Source organism: Gracilinanus agilis, chromosome 1 (assembly GCF_016433145.1).
Source record: "Gracilinanus agilis isolate LMUSP501 chromosome 1, AgileGrace, whole genome shotgun sequence".
NCBI lineage: Eukaryota > Metazoa > Chordata > Mammalia > Didelphimorphia > Didelphidae > Gracilinanus > Gracilinanus agilis.
Genome location: NC_058130.1, coordinates 205324042 through 205343654, shown reverse-complemented (window position 1 = coordinate 205343654; position 19613 = coordinate 205324042). Strand labels below are relative to the sequence as shown.

Genomic DNA, 19613 nt, shown 5'->3' with positions numbered 1-19613 from the left:
AGAGAGAGAGAGAGAGAGAGAGAGAGAGAGAGAGAGAGAGCGCGCTTCATATGTTGGTAAAAGGTTCTCTGGGCCTTTCTTATCCATACTTTGTCCATCAATTGATACATTCAGCTAATGGCTAACATCTTGCTTACTTTAGAGAGAGGATTGAAAGTGATAGGCTGGATCTGTGTGAAACATCTCTTTTTCCTCACTGATAAAATAAGCACTTGCCAGTGGGCTAGAACCTGGGCAATGAACTTTTCATTATTAGCTGTGGGGTTTGGGAGAAGAGACAGTATAATATCATGGAAAGATATGACATGAGAAGATACCATCAGCTCATTGCTTTCTTCCAGTGGGGCCCTGGGTAAGTCAAGCTTTTCTGGTCTTTCCTTTCTTTATCTGTAAAATAAGGGAGTTAGGCTTGATCTTGGTAAGTTTCCTGGTGGCTCTGATTCTCTAAAACTTGATCATTGTGAATGAAATAACTCTGGTATTGATAATACCATTCTATAGTAGAACAATTTGGATGCCTTTTTGCACATGTGCTGGGATCTTACATGTAATTTTATGTCACAAATGTCAAATTATAGCTGTAAAGATCACATTATCTGTACTGTTAATAACTCACATTTACATAGCACTCAAGGTAGGTAAAAGGCTTTTCTCACAACAGTTCTCTTTGGTAGTGCATACATTATCTCAATTTTAAACAAGGAAATGGGGTCTGAGAGGTTGTGATTTGCTTATGATTATAACAATTAGTGAAAGCTTGAGATGGCATTCCTACTTCAGTTTCCTGATAGCAGCTCCAACATTCTTTCCACCATGCTGTCTCTGAGGTTACCACTAATATGCAGGGTGTACCATTTTCATATCGTGAACTTTGCTGGATAGTAGCTAGAAAAAAGCAGGTTAGGTAATTAGCACAACTGCTACCCTTCAGTTTTGGGTAACTGGATTTTTTTTTCATTTACTTGAACTGCCATTTCATTGCTATAGGGAAATTTCCACTGAGGAAACGCTTGTCTACCAAAGCAGTTGGACAATTGCTCTGCAACTTATAGTCTTGGAGAGCTACCTAGGGTACTTGGAGATGAAATTATTTTCTTAGTAAGTTCACACAGCCATTATGTCAAAGGACTAACTAGAACCCATGTCTTCCTGACCAAGTTTGTTTTCTCCCTGCTATATAATGTTGCTTTTATGGCTTACACCTGGCTATCACATATATCTTGCTTTTATAGTGTCTAACAGTCTTTTTTAGCTCAGTAGTACTGTATAATGATGACTAGAGTTTTGGAAGTGAGAACAAATATATTAACAAAATGAGTGTTTTCTTTTTTCAAAATGATCAATCTCCTTGGGAAGCCATATGCTTATTCCAGTAGTGTTGTCATTTTTAGCATGTCTCTGGGAGATGCCTTTAGAACTAATTTGTAAGCCATATAAGGAAGCTAATTTTACTATATTTTATAAGCATACCTCATTTTTTACTCCTTGATTGCCTACCTCATTTACCAATTTGATTCCAAAAGAGTTCTTGTTTTTGAAAATCAAATCAAGTTTTAAAGGAGCAAGATTTGCTAACATTACAAAAGAGAAAATCCAGAAATATTCTTAACAATGTTAACAGTGAACACATCATTGAAATAAGCATATCACCTACTATTTTAGTTTGTTTGAGGAAGCAGATCCTGATCTGGAGATAAATTATTATAGCAAAGGCAAACTAGGTAATATAACTAAACATGAAGCCTAGAGTCAGGGAGATTTGAGTTCAAATTGACCTCTCACAGATATTTTGTGACCTTAGGCAAGTCACTTAATCTCTTTTTGCCTCTGTTTCCTCAGCTATAAAATAGCACTACCTCAAAGGTTTGTTGTGAGGATTAAATGAGATAATAATTGTAAAGTATTCAGCAGAGTACCTAGCACATAATAGGTACTATATAAATGTTTATTCTCTTCCCCTTCCTCCCATATATATATTAGTGTGTGTTCTAGTATGTCACACCCCACCCCCCCCGCGACACCCCCTCATGAATGTCGCTTACTACTAATTAAATTAAGTTCAGTTTTTTTTCTTTTTCTCATAAGAACCCAACTCATAGCTTCGCCTGCAGATATCTTAAAATATATTATATTCTTATAATACTTCTTTTTACTTCTTTAGGTATTTCTGGGAAGAGCCAACTTCTGTTTGCACTGGTTTTCACTACTCGTTATCTGGATCTCTTTACTTCATTTATTTCACTGTATAATACATCTATGAAGGTATAGTATGTGAATTAATAGTGCTTAATCTCTTTTTTAAACATTTTTGTTTAACTATTGTCTATCTAATAGAGTAGTGAGGAAAATGCTTTTATAATTGTAAGGTATTTCTGGAAATGTATTGTGTATTTAGTAAAAAATCACAAGTATAAGGCCATATACTTTCATGATTTGGATAAAGTATAACTAGAAACTAATGCACTTATTTTCAAAATATTATTTTTCCCCCTATTATATGTAAAAACAATTTTAAAACTTTTTTTTAAGTTTTGAATTCCAAATTACCTTCTTCTGACCCTTCCTGCCTCAGTCCTTATCTGCCGTCCTCCCTCCCTGAGATGGTAAGTAATCTGATAACATTTTTACATGTGTAATCATGTAAAACATTTTTCCATATTAGTCATTTTGTGGCAGAGATCTCAAATTTTAAAAAAAGGAAAGAAAATGAAATATAGCATATTTCAGTCTGTATTCAGACTCCATCAGTTCTCAGAGGGAAGATGACATTTTCATCATAAATCTCTAGTTTTGTCTTAGATTACTGCATTGCTGAGAATAACTAGGTCATTCACAGTTGTTCATCAAAAATATAGATGTCACTCTGTACAATGTTATTTTGGTTCTGATCACTTCATTTCACATCAGTTCATGTAAGTCTTTCTGATTTTTCAAAAGCCATCCTGCTTGTATGCCATGACTTGTTTAGCCATTCCCCAACTGATGGATAGCTGTTCAATTTCTGATTTTTTGCTACTCCAAAAAGAACCACCATAAATATTTTTGTACAACTAGGTCCTTCCCTCCCCCCACCCTTTTTTTTGGTATCTCTTTGTGATATAGACCTAATAATGGTATTGATGGATCAAAGGGTATACACAGTTTTAGAGTAGAGTCCTTTGAGTGAAACTGATGCATTTATTATAGATTTTTGATCTGTATTTCAGAGAAAATACATAGTTAAAATACATTGAATTTTCATTCCTGGTTCTTAAAAGATTAAAACCCTTCTTAAACTTCAAGTTGCCCCTCTATGTAAGGGAGTGATTACACTTGGTGGTGGTGGTGGTGTTCAGATAGGGAAATTAGATTGCCTTGGGAACCCAGGAAGGGAAATAAAACAAGGATTTGAAGTCACAGTTTGTTAGCACTCTCAAACTGTGCTACTCTGTTCAGATGAGCAAAATTCTAATTTCTTAACCCTTTCTCAGCTGAAATTATCTTTGTTGAATCTGTAGATCCCTTGAGTTTTGAATGTGTTTTTCTTGTTTAGTTCTATTGTTTTATTTCCAAAAGTGTTACTTACAAGCTTTAGTATCACAAGATTTGAGGCATATGTAAAGTAAATTTTAATTTCTAGTGATTTGTTAGCTCCTAGTCACTAAGTTATATAATCCTAAACATCAGGGACTTCTAGCCTTCAAAAAAATTATTTTCACTATTTTCTGTATTTATCTAAACGTCATGACCCTATAAACTTATATTAGAAACTCCAGATAACCAAAGACAATTCTTTATGACTAATGAGTTTAATATTACTATATTCAATCATTTGGAACTTCCATCATTTAACAGAAAAAGTGTTCAGATCCACCAAGTACCAGAATTCATGATCTTATGCTAGCAGTTTATGTTTTCATTCAAACAGTGGCCCCATTGGCCTGCCTTCTTTCATTCAAATTTGTTGTTCCACAGGATGCAGGCTGTATTTTTATATAGTTCCTCAGATAGTGTAGTTCCATCTTAGTCACCATAATAAAAAAAGTAACAGTAACAGTGTTGGACATTTATATATAGCACATCCAAGTTTACCAAGTACTTTGCCTACACTTTTTTAATCCATACAACCTGATGAGGTAAGTACTATTCACATTATTATATTATTATATCTATTTTATAGATGAGGAATCTAAGCATTAGAGAGGTTTGTCCATTATTATTCAATATTGTATTAGGAATGCTAGCTATAGTAATGAGAAGGAAAAGAAATTGAAAGAATTAGTATAGGCAATGAGGAAACAAAACTGTCACTCTTTGCAGATGATATGATGGTACACTTAGAGAATGAACTAAAAAATTAGTTGAAATAATTAACAATGTTAGCAAAGCTACAGATCTAAAATAAACTCACAGAAATCATCAGTATATCTATATATTATCAGCAAAGTCCAGCAGCAAGATAAAGAAATTCCATTTTTAATAACTGTAGACAATATAAAATAATTGAGAGTCTGCTTGCCAAAATAAACTCAAGAGCTATATGAACATAATCACAAAATACTTTTCACACAAATAGATTTAAATAAATTGGAAAAATATTAATTGCTCATGGCTAGGCTGAGCTAATATAATAAAAATGACAATCCTGCCTAAATTAATTTACTTATTTGGTGCCATACCAATCAGACTATCAAAAAATTATTTTATAGAGCTAGAAAAAAAAATAAAATTCATCTGTAAGAGGTCATAATCAAGAATATCAAAGGATTCAGTGAAAAAAAATGTTAAGCTGACCTAGCAGTACCAGATCTCAAACTATATTACAAATCAGTAATTATCAAAACAATCTATTACTGGCTAAGAAATAGAATGTTAGATCAGTGGACTAGATTAGGTACACAATACTCAGTATTACATGACCATAGTGTTCTAGTGTTTGATAAATCCAAAGATCTAAGCTTATGGAATATAACTCACTAGTTGACAAAAACTGCTGGGAAAATGGGAAAGCAGTTTGGCAGAAACTAGGAACAGACAAACACTTCACACCACATACCAATAATAGTCAAAATGGGCCCATGATTGAGACATAAAGGGTAATAACATAAGCAAATTTGAAGAGACTGGAATAGTTTAATTGTCAGCTCTTTTAGATAATGGAATAACTTAAACTTATGACCCAAAAGGAGATGAGAGCATTATGAGATGTAAAGTGGATAATTTTGATTACGCTAAAAAGTTTTTGCACAAACAAAACTAGTGCAGCCAACATTAGAAAGAAAGCAGAAAATTGGGATTGGGTGCTTTTTCACTAGGTTTCTCCAATAAAGGTCTTGTTCTCAAATATATAGAAAACTGAGTCAAATTTATAAGAATACAAGCCATTCCCCAAGTGATAAATAATCAAAAGATATGAACAGAAAATCTTCAGATGAAGAAATCAAAGCATTTATAATCATATGAAAGAATGCTCTAAATCACTCTTGATTAGAGAATTGCAAATGAAAACAACTGTAGGACCACCTCAAACCTATAAGATTAGCTAATATGACAGAAAAGAAAAATGAGAGGATTTGGGGAAATTGGACACTAATGCACTGTTGGTAAAGTCCTGAACCAATCTAACCATTCTGCAGAACAATTTGGAGCTATGTCCAAAAAATTCTGCAAACCCTTTGACCCAGAAATACCAATCTGTATCCCAAAGAGATAAAAGAAAAAAGATGGAAAAGGACCTATATATACAAAAATATTTATAGTAGCTCTTTTTGTGGAGGCAAAGAATTGGAAATTGAGAGAGTGTTCATCAGTTGGGGAATGGCTAACAAGTTGTGGTATTATGATTGTGATGGAATACTATTGTGCTGTAAGAAATGACAAGCAGGAGGCTGTCAGACAAACCTAGAAAGACTTACATGAACAAAGTAAAGTAAGCAGAACCAGGAGAAGAGTGTATATAAAACAGCAATATTGTCTGATATTCAACTGTAAATGACTTAGCTATTCTCAGCAATATGATGACTTAAGACAAATCCCAAAAAAATCATGATGAAAAATGCCCTGGACCTCCAGAGAAATGATGGAGTCTGAATGCAGAATGAAGAATACTTTTTGAAAACTTTATTTTTCTTGTTTTTTTTTTTTCTGCTTCTTTGTTTTTGGTCTGTGTGGAAATATGTTTTGCATGACTGCATATGTATAACCTATATCCAATTGCTTGCATTCTCAATGAGGAGTGTGAAGAGGGCAAGAAGGAAGGAGAGAATTTGAAACTCAAAAAAATTTTTTAAATGTTATTTAACATTTAAATGTTAAAATTTTTACATGCAATTGAGTAGAAAAAATAATATTAAAAAAGAGAGAGGTTAAGTAATTTGCACATGATCATACAACAATAGAAGTGGTAGGATTCAAACCTAGGTTTTCTCTTAATTCCCAAGTCCAGTACTTTTTCTATCACATCTTACTATTTCCTGTTGTTACTATTAGTGTTGGTTGTTCATTCTGCCCTTTCTATAATGTCCCAGTTTTAAATCACAGTTTAGTCAAATTTTTGCCTAACAACTAGTTTGTGTGTATTCTGTTTATAAGTAAAAGAGACAGTTATTTGTTCTTAGTATTTAAGAATGTAAAAAATGATCTCCACTGAATTTCTTACATGAGACTTATTATAACCTGGAGATGACCCTAAGTTCTCAAAGGCTCATTACAACCAGAATGGAAAAAAGACTTTTTTAAAGGCCCAAGTGGTGGCCTGTATGTCTTTTATCTAAGAACTTTACCCAGATAAATTCAGGGAAGCTCATCATCATCATCACAGCAACTCTTGAAAGACCATCTGATAAGTCATAGAGGAGGTACTATCCCCCTCTAAAGGGAGTACCTTCATTGGTAAAATCATAGGTCATTGAAATATTAAAGATAATTCTGTAAAGTCTTAACTTCTTGATCTTTCCAGGAGAGGTCACTTTTATTGTGGTGATAACTAACTAATGTGAGTTAGAAGATAAATAGATAGGGAATCAGAAAGTGAATAGATTATATGTGTGTATACATACACACACACACACACACACACATACTCCCAGCCTGTAATGTTCTAGGAGTTGGTGACTTCCAGAATTTTTTTTAAGCCTCAGAATATTTTCATACAGGAAGACTGAATATTTTCTTGTTTAAACCGAGACATATGAAAAACCAAGCAAGGGCCACAAGAAATTAACGTTTCTTGCTTTTAGTAGTTCTTTAATATGTGGCCTAAGAGTCTTAAATAAGCATTAACACATACAACATAATATGCAGTTCTACTGATTGAATGCGTTTTACTATGTGAGAGGCTGGTTATTTCCCAAAATAACTTCCTCCAGTGCTTTCTTGGTGGATCATTTTTGCCTTGAAGTCTTTGCAAGAATAAGCTTTTCTGGAGGATAGGTAAATAGTTGATATTTGACTTTTTGTATATGTGTATGTAATAATGTGTGTGTGTGTATATGTATGTATATACATACATGTATATGTGTGTACATATGCACATGTGCATATGTACAGCTGTACACCAAAATAAACACACATATTTAAGAACAAGCAAACAATGTAGTTTTCAGGAAAGCTGACAACTATATGTCTGTATTTAAATTATTCCTATAAAAGCAACAATAATTATTTCAAGCTATTCTCATGCAGTTTAGTGTTACTAAATGAACATTCAGATCCCAAGAAAGAGTGATGTTTTATAATTTTGAAAGTCTTAAAGTTCCGCATTCACATATTTTAATTGGTACTATTTAATATTGTAAAGTTTAACATATAAATTAAGTTACTTCTGGGTAAGTTACTTAAGAGCAAACCAAGAAATACTTTTACATTTGTTTCTAAAGTGAATTCAACTTTTTAATGTTTTTCCTAATATTTTAGTTTCATACAATATGAAAAATACATTTCCTTCAATTAGTAATGTATTTTGGGAAGAGAAGAGATGTGAGATTTACGAGAACAAGTTAATAAGTCTGATTTTTACTTTCTATTTATTAGCTTATCTACATTGCTTGTGCATATGCCACTGTGTACTTAATCTACATGAAGTTTAAGGCTACATATGATGGAAACCACGACACATTCCGAGTGGAGTTTCTGGTGGTCCCTGTTGGAGGGCTATCGTTTCTAGTCAATCATGATTTCTCTCCACTTGAGGTTAGTTAAAAGGTTGTTGGGGGCTTTGAGGGAAGGACTGAGGAGGGAAGATGGGCTGAGTAACAGAGTTATTTTAAGGTGATACATATATTTTCTTTAAAACCACTGATTGTGAGAATCTGTTATTGAGCAAGATTTGATGTTATACTCAAAATCCAACTGTAAAATGAATCTTTTTTTCTTTAAATTATTGCCTCTTGTTTTTATATCATTTTTATATTATTCATTTCAGAATGCGTATATCTTTCATTCTCTACCCAGATAATCTTCCATTGTAACAAAGATTTAAAAAAGAAAAATCAGTTTTGTTTTCTAATGTGTTTGTCTTATTTTTCTTTATAAATGTAAAGAAAAACAGAATCTCATTATCTTGATTCATATGCTACTTGTCATGGTACAGTGCACACATCTGGGTACTGTTTGAAAGATGGGATCTCTTGCCGACATCTTTTGGCATCCCTTAATGCAGTTAATACTGCATGTCTATATTCTGTAAATTGTTCAGTATGGGAGTATCTCTTGTAAGTAGCATTTTTGTTCCAACTGTTCAGAGTTTTAGAATTTTTTTTGTATCGTTATGCTTTCCATTGTTTGATAAGGTACCTTGATTCAATTAATAATTTTAGGACGGCATTAAAACTTTTTGATCATCAAGATATTTGAAGTACTATATTTTTGTGCACAAAGTACATGTAAGAGAGTTATACTGATTTTTAAACTTTAATTTTCTGAAAAAAATCTTACAGATGAAAAAAATGATGAAATTGAGTTGTCAGGATGAAAAGGGGAAAATCTGGACTGATTCTTGTAGGAAAGTAATGAGAGAAATTTTTGGAGGTGATGTGATCAAGAACAGAGGAAGCCAGTAATAATTCTATGCTGCCCATGTAAAGGGCTCTCTTCCCCCATTACATATCCATTAAGTACAGAAAGTTGTGCTTTGTGTAAGAAAATATAATGTTTAGTCCAGAATCATAATCACAAAAGTGAAACTGAGCTATTGTAATTCTTCATTTTTAAAAAAATTTTTAAATTTCAAAATTTTTTAAATTCAATTTTTAAGGCATGGGTGCCTTTCCTGTTTTATGGTGATAATTAGTCTACTAACTATAATTGGCTAATTTATTTTACAGATCTTGTGGACCTTCTCGATCTACCTTGAGTCAGTTGCTATCCTCCCACAGCTCTTTATGATCAGCAAAACTGGGGAAGCTGAGACCATCACTACTCATTATCTTTTCTTCCTTGGCCTATATCGTGCCTTGTATCTAATTAATTGGATTTGGCGCTACTATTTCGAGGGTTTCTTTGACCTCATAGCTGTCGTTGCTGGTGTGGTCCAGACTATTCTCTACTGTGACTTCTTCTATTTGTACGTTACAAAAGGTAAGAATTGTAGAGCATCCCATATACTTGATGTTAAATCCTATTTATAAATGCATTTTGGAAGTGGCTAGGTAGTACAGTGGATAGAGAGCCAGGCCTAGAGTTAGGAGGATCTGAGTTCAGCTCTGGCCTCAGACACTTCCCAGCTATGTGACTGGGCAAGTCACTTAACCCCAGTTGCCTAGCCTTTGCCACTCTTCTGCTTGAGAATCGATACTTAGTATAAAATCCAAATCCAAAACAGAAGTTAAGGGTTTTTTTTTTTAAATATATTTTTAAACCCTTAACTTCTGTGTATTAGTTCCTTGGTGGAAGAGTGGTAAGGGTAGGTAATGGGGGTCAAGTGACTTGCCCAGGGTCACACAGCTGGGAAGTGTCTGAGGCCAGATTTGAACCTAGGACCTCCCGTCTCTAGGCCTGGCTCTCAATCCACTGAGCTACCCAGCTGCCTCTAAGGGTTTTTTAAAAAGGCATTCTGTGGGAATAAGCTTAAGAGGCCACATGTCGATAAATCTTTGGTAAGGAGAAACTGAGGCACAAAAGGTCTGAGCTCAATATGTTTATTGGCAAAGTTAGCAGTTACCAATAATAGAGGTCAGTGGTCCCTCAATAACCAAAGACATCCCCCTAATATAATCAGGACAGGTTTTTTTAAGACAGTTTAATAGTTACATAAGGTCCAGTGAGGTAGATGTAACTGAGATTGTGATTAGTTCTTAATTATGCTATCTGACCAAGGGGTCTTTGTCTATCACAGCAACAGGAAAATAGTGTTAGCCAACACCCTCTGAAAAGCTTTGTGACAGATAACACTGCATAACCTGCTAGAAAGGGTTTTCCAGAGTCCATGGTAAAAGGGGACATAGTTAATCATCATCTCCCAAAAACGCTCTGTGGAAAGTCCCTAATCCCTAAACCAGTGGAACCCATTACTAAGAAAACATCCTATCATCAGGTCAAATCATCCTTCATTCATCATTCATCTTTATAAGCTCCTTCAAGAAGCATACTTGCTTTGCTCAGTAATTAAGAAGTGAGCATAGGGCCTACACAAAATTACTTAAAACTTGGTTACAATGGTAAATGCTATGGTTAACAAAACTCTTTAACTATTAATCAATAATCATTAATCAGTTTCACACCCTTTCAAGTCACTTAACCCCTCAGTACTTGAAGCACTTCTCTAAAATTATAACATGCAAAGCTGTTTGTCATGAATTGGTAGAGTTTCCTTCTTAGTAGTTCGCTATGTCAATGAAATCATAGACTTGGTTTTCTATCATTGGAATAAGATTGTTCAGGGTCTCTGACAAATATTTTCACTCTCTGAATGTGAAAATGCATATATGTGTAAACTCAAAAAGTAGAGACAGAGGATTTTCGATGAATCTGTCAGATTTAAAATTGCATTTTAAATCTTATGAAAGTTAAATTCATGACAGATTGAGTAGGTGGTGAGATTAGAGTATCTTTGGACTTAAAAGACATTTCTGGCCATTATTCAGCATCATTGTGTAGTCAAATAAGTAGCTTTTAGTTCCTATTTTATATTCTGATGTTCAGAAGTTCTTGGCTAATTGACTGTACTACACTTGTAACAGAACTGTTTTTCTTCTTTATGCTGTATTAGATGTAATCAGTTTGATGTGATATATTCTCAAATGTTTATGGATGAGAAGAGAGATAAAATTAGAGAAACATATCATCTCAGTATTTAGTGACATTTTCTAATTTTTTTCTTCTCTGTCTTACCAGTACTCAAGGGAAAGAAGCTCAGTTTGCCAGCGTAAGTGCCAAAGACCATCGCCAGCATCTGTCCTTCAGGATGTTTGGACAGAATTCTTATCACAAACAAAGGCATAAGATGCTTGAGACAGAAAAATCAGAAACTCAACTTTTTTATTGCAGATAGTCATCAGCGGCTCTGTAAGAACACAGAGGAAAGTAAACCAGCGGATTTCTGTTTTTTGCATCTTGCCTTATCTTTTTTTTATTACTATGTACAAAGATTTTTTTACATAAAGAAACTTAATGCTGTATTAATAAATTCAGTGTGTAGTTTCAATTGGAATAGTTCCAAAATTGAGGTTTTTGTGAGGTTGTTTACAACCAGGAATAAGTGCAAACTTTTTTATTTTCAAGAATTCTTTGAAATTGCTAACTTTGTGTCTACAATGAAATTGTGCTACTTGGCAGTTGGTAGATCATATATTTTTTCCTTCAATTCCACTTGCATTCCACTATATTTATTTTTTGCCAAAAGATGAATTATATTTGTTAATTGAAGTCTGAGCACCAACATGTGAGGTGTGACGTATTATGTTCAATATCTATTACCATCTGATGCAGAAATGACCCTTGGAAATCACAGCTGTGTACCATTTAAAGTTGACAAGAATGACTTGACTTTTAGATCTGTATTTTTCATTACCAAAAAAAATTTAAGGTGTAATTAGAAAGAACTCTCTACCGTTGGGGCCATCAAAGGCACCTACCCTCTACCCATATTTAAATTTCAATTTAAAGGCTGTTTTGAAGAGAAGAAATACTCAGCCACTAGGTTTAAATGGGCAGTGACTCTTAATTATTTGGTTTGTGATGCATAGTTCTATTGGTCACTTGCTGGGTTGGGATAGGAGAGATGTTAATTATATTGAATATAAAATCCTCCTAAACTTTATTATTGCACCTCTATAGAATGGACTGTAAATTGTTGATTGCAGTAATCCAAAGGCAGTCCATTTTAAATGCTCTTCTTGCTTATAGAAAGCAAAAACCAACAAGAATTCCAAAATGAATACTTTTACAATTAATGTCCATGCTCAGATTCATTGGTTTTTGATGTCAGTTTGGGAGATTAGTTATGATTTACAGTTGTGTTTTTAAAATTGACAGCACCAATTATTCTTTATATTCTTTAATGACTTTTTTTTTACTGAGCTGTTGCATGATTTATCCTGTGTTACCATCCAAAATAAACATTTTATGAAACCTAGAATAAACTGTCTTTGTTTATGAATTAAATTTTTGGAGCATTCTGTTTATATGAGTTTATTTGTTTTTTTAATTTGCAACAAAAGCTCTCTTCTGGTGTGAACACTTAAAATCCATTTAATTCTTATACTTGCTTTTTGTATTTTGTGAAAATGCTAGATTTGTTTCCTTCTGATTTGCTGTTATATTTTGGCATTGCTTCGTATTGATTTATGCAAAAGTTGGTGTTAAGTTTTTATGTGATGCATCATAAATGTTAAAGTGTTGAATACTAACAGTACTTATACAAGAAGGACAAAGTCTCGCCTTCTGCACTAAAATTATTTAGGGGAATGTGTTGATTGGGTTTTACTTTTGTGTAGTGGCTCTTTTAGTGTCACTAAACCAGCAGGGCAACTGCTTAGTTATGAACCTCATACCTTTTAGCTTCTCCACATTGTTTTTTCTGTTCCCTTTTCCTGATGCTAGTTCCTCTTTTTCCTGTCTTTTTTTTCTTTTGAATCCCCTGTGTTTGTATTTCCATCTTCCTTGGAGTGATTCTGAGGGAACAGGAAAAAAGTAGAATATGATATATATTTGAAAGAATGTCCACAGCTATGAAAGAATGCATCTATTTTCTGCTGTATAAACCAAATAAAAAATGGAAATAAGCAAAAATAAAAAGATTTGAAACTTTGGTTAGTAAATGAGCTTATTTTGGAAATTAATACTCCCATTTTGTGATTTACTATGGAATGACTCCATTTTAGATATTGTTCCTAGATTGTATTAAAATTAGCTAAGATTTGAATAATATTTTTTTGAATTAATGTGTTTGGGTTGGGGCGAGACCTGGGAAAGAATTCTCATTCACATTGGAAATTCATTTCATCTTCTGTGACTTATCTTCTTAAACACTATGTTAAAATAGCTACCTTGCCCTACTGAATAAAGTTTATCAGGTAATGTAATACTCTCTTATTGATGAAGCGTTTTCGTGTCTTCTTTAAAATACACAAAAGAACAAAATATGACAGTTTTATTTATACAGTTCTCTGAGATTTATAGAATACTTTATATCAAGAGCTATGTGTATCTAATACAATTAATAAGCTATAACTACCCAAATCATAAGCTGATGATTGCTGTCTACTCATGTGGGGAGGAATCAACTCCAGCCTCTCCAAGTATTTTAAGGTGAATATAGAGTACAAGAAATGTTTCTTTTCTGCCATCAATAGATGCCAATAAAGACCATCCAGATATTTATTTCCTAATATGAAAAGGAAAAGGAGATAGGTGGAGATACTACATTATAATGATCGGTTTCTCTGGAGTTTCTAGAGGTCTTAGGGATTAGAACATGCTACTGAGGAAGTAAGAACTGAATTAGGAGAGAAGAAAAATAATGAAGTAAGATTTAATCTATTCCCTAAGAGAAGGGACTGAATTAAGTGAAAGGAAAACTGCACCATCTGGGGAATTCACGTTATTATAGGTGATATCAGGGCAGATTGGCGGCATAGTAGATGAGTTCCTTGCCTGAAGTCAAGAAGATTCCTTCCTGAGTTCAAATCCAGCTTGAGATACTTACTATCTCTGTGATCCTGGCTTCAGATCTTCATTTATAAAATGAGACACAAAAAAAAAATGGTAAACTATTCCAGTATCTTTTCTAAGAACCTCAGATGGGTCATGAAGTGGTCAGACAACAACACATGTGCTATCACTTTGTTACAGCCATAGTGATAGCTTATCCTCTCCTTTTCCTGAAGGGCTCTATTTGCTATACATCCATGCAAATAATACTAATCTGTCATATTTGTGTGGTGAGTCATTGGAAAATTATAAGGTAAGGTATATACCTCAGATGACAGTAGAGTGGTGGAGGAAGCAACATCAGCTTGAAGGGACCTTAAAGATATCTACTTCAACCCGGTTTTATAGAATACTTGGGCAATTGTAGGATTTGGAAAGTGTATCAAAATGATGTTTGCTTATTTTCTAGGACTGACAATTTTTTAATATACCAGTGAACTATGAAGTAGTTATGCTGTGCATTGCATATTGCTTTATTTTTTAATGCCCCCATCTTCTGGCTGAAATACTGAACTGTCCAGAAAATCCGTCCTGTGTCAGTCTGTGTAGCTAGCTGGTTAGTGAATATAACTGGTTGGTGGAACATAGAAGGTTATAGTTTGTATGTGTGCTATAGTTTTATTTGAGCTCCTCTACCATATTGCAAAATAAATTGCAGTGTATTTGAACACCATTAATTATTTTTTTAAACAATGACATTTTCCATTGTACTGGGAGCTCCTTGAGGACTGTCTTGTTTTGCTTTGTATTTCCAGTGTTTAGCACAGTGCCTGGCACATAGTAGGAGCATAATAAATTATTATTAACTGATTACAAGTTTAAGTTAGGAGTTTCAAGGAAATTCTTGACCTTTCTAAACTTGTACTCCCCTTCCAGAACAGAGTAAGTTATTTCCTTCTCTCACAGGGTTACTAGGAAGATGAATGGTGTAACAGAAATATTTTGGGTACCATAAAGGAATACTTAGATTATTAACTAGCTCTTAAGACTTCAAAAGTTGTTTATCATACCTTTGATAACAAGATAATAAGAACAGAATTTAATACTTGATTTAACAAGGAATATTTTGGAATATGAGTCCTCATCTTGAGCATCTAAGGGTTAACAAACTACTGCTTTCTCTGAGGACTTGTTTCATCAATATCAGTTTAATTTTTAATAAACTACAAATTTATTATGTGTGTGTATACAGAAAGGAAAATAGGTAAGTTTTATCTGAGCATGAGCTTTTAATCTTTGTAACCAAATATTTTAAAATGATTTCTCTTTAATCTCTTATCAACCTAACTTTCACTTGATGGTGTCAAGTATTTGCATTATAAATTAGTTCTCAACTTTGTGATGTTCCCATATAATTTTCATCTTATTCCTATTTTCTGTTTCATATTTCATAGCTGTACTCCTTTGTATTCATTACTGACCCAAATCTCACAACCCCTCTGGTTCTCCAATTTGTTAATCTGTTCAGTTCCCCTACCTGGCTCCTCCTCAATCTTTGCTGATTCATCCATGTCAGACTCCCCTCACTGTGGATGAATCTCAAGACTCTGTCCTATGCTTCTTATCTTTTCTCTGTATTCTCTCTCTTGATTTTTATCAGTTCCCATGGATTAAATTACTATCTATGTAGATGACTTCCAGATTTATATATTTAGCCCAACTTTTTCTTCCTAATGTAAGGGGGGAAAAGGGTTTTTTGGGGTTCAATATATTAAAAGATGGTCGACAGAGGATTGAACTATTAGCAATCCTCAATTAAGAATAATCTCAAGTCAAAATTGACTTTTATGGAAGTTTATTTACAATTAAGAAGAGAGAGAAGAAATAAGGAAATAAGAATCTAACCCAGTAGGTAATTTATTACAATCCTCTAATTAATCCAGGAATATAGATCTTAACCCTCAGCAGAGAGTTAGAGGGCCTAGAGGCCTGGAGGTGAATGGAGCAAAACTTCATTCACCGAGTCTACTAAAAGAATTTTCTTAAGAGTTCAGGAAGATTCCTTCAGTCTTTAACTCACCACGTGGAATTCAAAGAAGATATTTAAAGCAGTCTCACCAGGGTCTCAGTGCTTCAACACTCCTCCATGAACCAGAACAGGTCTGTCACCAGATGTCCCTTTAACAGAAGACCTCAGCTGACTGAGGACCTTCTTCTTTTAAAGGGGTCACTTATACATCACTTCCTGTGCCTCCCTCCAAGTTCTGTATTACAAACCACCTATTAGAAATGTTAAACAATGTCCTAGAGACAGCTCAGACTCACCACATCTTTTCTGCAACACCCACTCCTCTTCCAAACTTCTCTGTTATTGTGGATTCCAACAGCCACATGAGTTTGCAACTCTGGTAACATTCTTGACTCTTCATTCACTTCCATATCCAAGCATTTGCCAAATCTTGTCCCTACTATCTTCCACACATCTTTTATGATTCACACAGTTGCTTTCTTAGTTCAAGACTTCATCATTTACATGGACTGCTGCAATAACTTGTTTAATGTCCCTGTTTTAAGCCTGTTTTCACTCCAGTCCACCTTCCATTGCTTTAGAAGTAACTTTCCTAGAAGGCAGGTATCATCATTTCACCTCTGATCATCAAATTCTAGTGTCACCCTATAACTCTATGACCAAATATAATCTGTTTGGCATTTTTAATTCTTTACAACCTGGACCCTTCCTAACCTTTCCAATCTTGCATATTACTCCTTTCCTCGCATCCAGCCATAGTGGCCTACACACTTCTATACACAGCACTCCAGCTTCTATCTCTGTGAGTAGTGTGCGTTTTTTCCTCATCCCTTCTTTTTAGTATCCCCAAGTGCCTTCAAGATTCAGTTTAAATATGGAGCCTTTCCCAATCTCCTTGGGAGCTACTACCATAACTATATTATATATTATTGTATATATGTTATGCACATATTTATGTTGTCTTCCCTATTAGAGGGTCAATAAGCTCCTTTAGGGGAGATACTGGTTCACTTTTGTCTTTGTATCCATAGTGGTTATCACAGTGTTTGGTACATAGTAAATGCTTAATAAATACTTCTCTGCTGATTAGAAGCACTTTGTGATTAGTGGATAGAGCACTGGGTCTGGAGTCAGTGAGTTCAAATCCAGCCTCAGCCACTTACTAGCTCTGTGACCTCTGTGACCCTGATCAGGTGACTTAGCCTCTTTCTGTCCCAATTTCCGCAGCAGTATAATGGGGATAATAATAGCACCTGCCTCTCAGGGTTGTTGTGAGGATCCATGGGATATTATTTGTAAAGCACTTAGTTCAGTGCCTGGCACATAATATGTACCTAACACATGCTTGTTCTCTTTCCCTCTCTCTCCTTAACCAAATTAGCTGAGAATAATAAAAATTATAAGTAAGCTCTAAAATTAAAAAGATGGAGAGGTCTAAATAGGGATTGCTTGTTGAAATACAGGAAGAGCCCCTGGAGTTATCATTGGTTTTTCCTTCTTTCTTATCCCCTATATCTATTTTATTACTAGAGCTAGTAATTTTTTTCTTCTAGATTTCTTTTACATTTTCTTTCTTCATTCCCACTGTCAACAATTCAAATTAATTCAAATATTTATCAAGTGTTTAAATGTTTATAAGCCATTGTCCTGGGCACTAGAGATACAGAATTTTAAATAAAGATCTTTCTATGTGCAAGGAATTTGCATTATATTGAGATTAAAATGTACGCAGACTAGTATACATAGCATAAAAAATGGGAGAAAAGCAGAGCTAGAGCCAAAATAAGTTCTCATGTAGCTAGTATGTAGCCACTGGATGCAACATTGACTGGAGTCAAAGGGCTCAGGTTTGAATCTGCTTTCTGTGTGATCAGTTTATCTCTCAGGACCTCAGCCGTCTCATCTGTAAAATTAGGGTGCTAGAATAGTTCTTCAAGGTCCCTTCTAACTCTAAATATCTAAAATATCTATAAGATATCTATGCCATTCTTCTGCCATAGTCCAAGACTGTCATTATCTCTTGAATGTTCCTACAAATTCCAAAACTAGCTTCTTTGCTTCCAACCTTTCCCTCTCGTTTTCATTTTGTATACTCTCTTAGCATAAAGGCTCAACAGATACGAACAGGCAATTTTCAAAGGAAGAAATCCAGCTATCAACAACCATATTAAAAAAGTTCTAAATCACTAATAGAGAAATGTAAATTGAAGCAACTTTGAGGTTCTAACCTTACACCTATCTGACTGTCAAAGAAGACAAAAAAGAGGAAAATAATGAATATTAGAGGGGCTGTGAGAAAACAGGTTATACTGTTAGTGGAGTTGTGAATTGATATATTTTGGAAAGCAGTTTGGAACTATTCCCCAAAAGTTACTGAATTACGAATTCTTTGACCCAGTTATATCTATACTCCAAAGAAATCAAAGAAAAAGAAAACAATTTATACATAAACCAGTACTTATAATGGCTCTTTTGATGGTAGTCCAGAATTAAAAAACTAAGTGTCTCTTCCTATTGGGGAATGGCTAAGCAAATTATGGTATAGGAATGTAATAGAATATTATTGTTGTATAAGAAATGATGAAATGGACCATTTCAAAGGGAACTGAGACCTCTATAAATGGATGCACTATAAAATGAGTCAAAACTAGGAGAACAATTATTCAATGCCAACATTATAACGAAAAACAATTTTGAAAGACGTTAGAACTTTGTTGCAGTGATAAACAGGAATCCAGAAGCCTGGAAGAGGAAACACACCACTCACCTCCTACCTGCAGTGGACAATACACATTTATAATTAAGATTTTGGTTTTTTGTGACTTGCTCTGTCACAAACACAGCAGTTGTCAAAGGCCGAATTTAAACTCCAGTCTTTCTTCATGACTTCTATTCCAGCACTCAATCTACTATACCACCTAAGAAAATTATTAGATTTTTCTGAATTCTAAGGAGCTTTAGCAAGAGGCTCCAAGCTCTAGATCAGGAGTGCCTATCACAGTGCCATTGTCTGACTCTTCATGACCCCACGGCATATAGCATGTCAGTACTGCAGTACCTGAGTTTTCTTGGCAAAGATACTGGAGTATTTTGCCATTTCCTCCCCCAGTGGATTAAGGCAGAGGTTAAGTAACTTGCCCAGGGCCTCACAGGTAGTGTCTTTAGTCATATTTGAACTCGGGTTTTCCTGACTCCAAACCCCAATGTTTGATCCACTGAACGCCTGGCTGCCTTCCCCTGGCACAGAGTAATTAATAAATGCTTCACTGGTCCATTATAGCAGGAAAACTTCGTCCCCTCACCACGTCGGGGCAGGCTATAAGCATTTATTAAGCGCCTACTCTGTGCCAGGCCCTGTGCTAAGTGCCTGGGACATAAAGACAGAAAAAAAAAAAAAAGTCCTTGTTCCCAAAGAGCGAGGAATGGCAATTTGAGAAACAGTTAATTGAAAAAAAAAATTTTTTTTTTTACTTTACATTTTCATTTCTGTTAAGCATTCTCCTGCCCTCGCTAGGAG

The 19613-nt window shown here is 34.5% G+C and overlaps 1 protein-coding gene across 1 annotated transcript in view; it reads left to right on the top strand.

The window, feature by feature from the left end:
* The window catches only part of LOC123249628 (ER lumen protein-retaining receptor 2-like), a 24580-nt gene extending 13064 nt beyond the window's left edge, over positions 1-11516 (top strand). The window contains exons 2-5 of the mRNA XM_044678743.1: positions 2162-2262; positions 8011-8169; positions 9303-9555; positions 11311-11516. Of these exons, the coding sequence (XP_044534678.1) occupies positions 2162-2262; positions 8011-8169; positions 9303-9555; positions 11311-11345 (548 nt within the window). The 3' untranslated portion in view covers positions 11346-11516. The remainder of the gene's footprint in view (positions 1-2161; positions 2263-8010; positions 8170-9302; positions 9556-11310) is intronic.
* The last annotated feature ends 8097 nt before the right edge of the window (positions 11517-19613 follow it).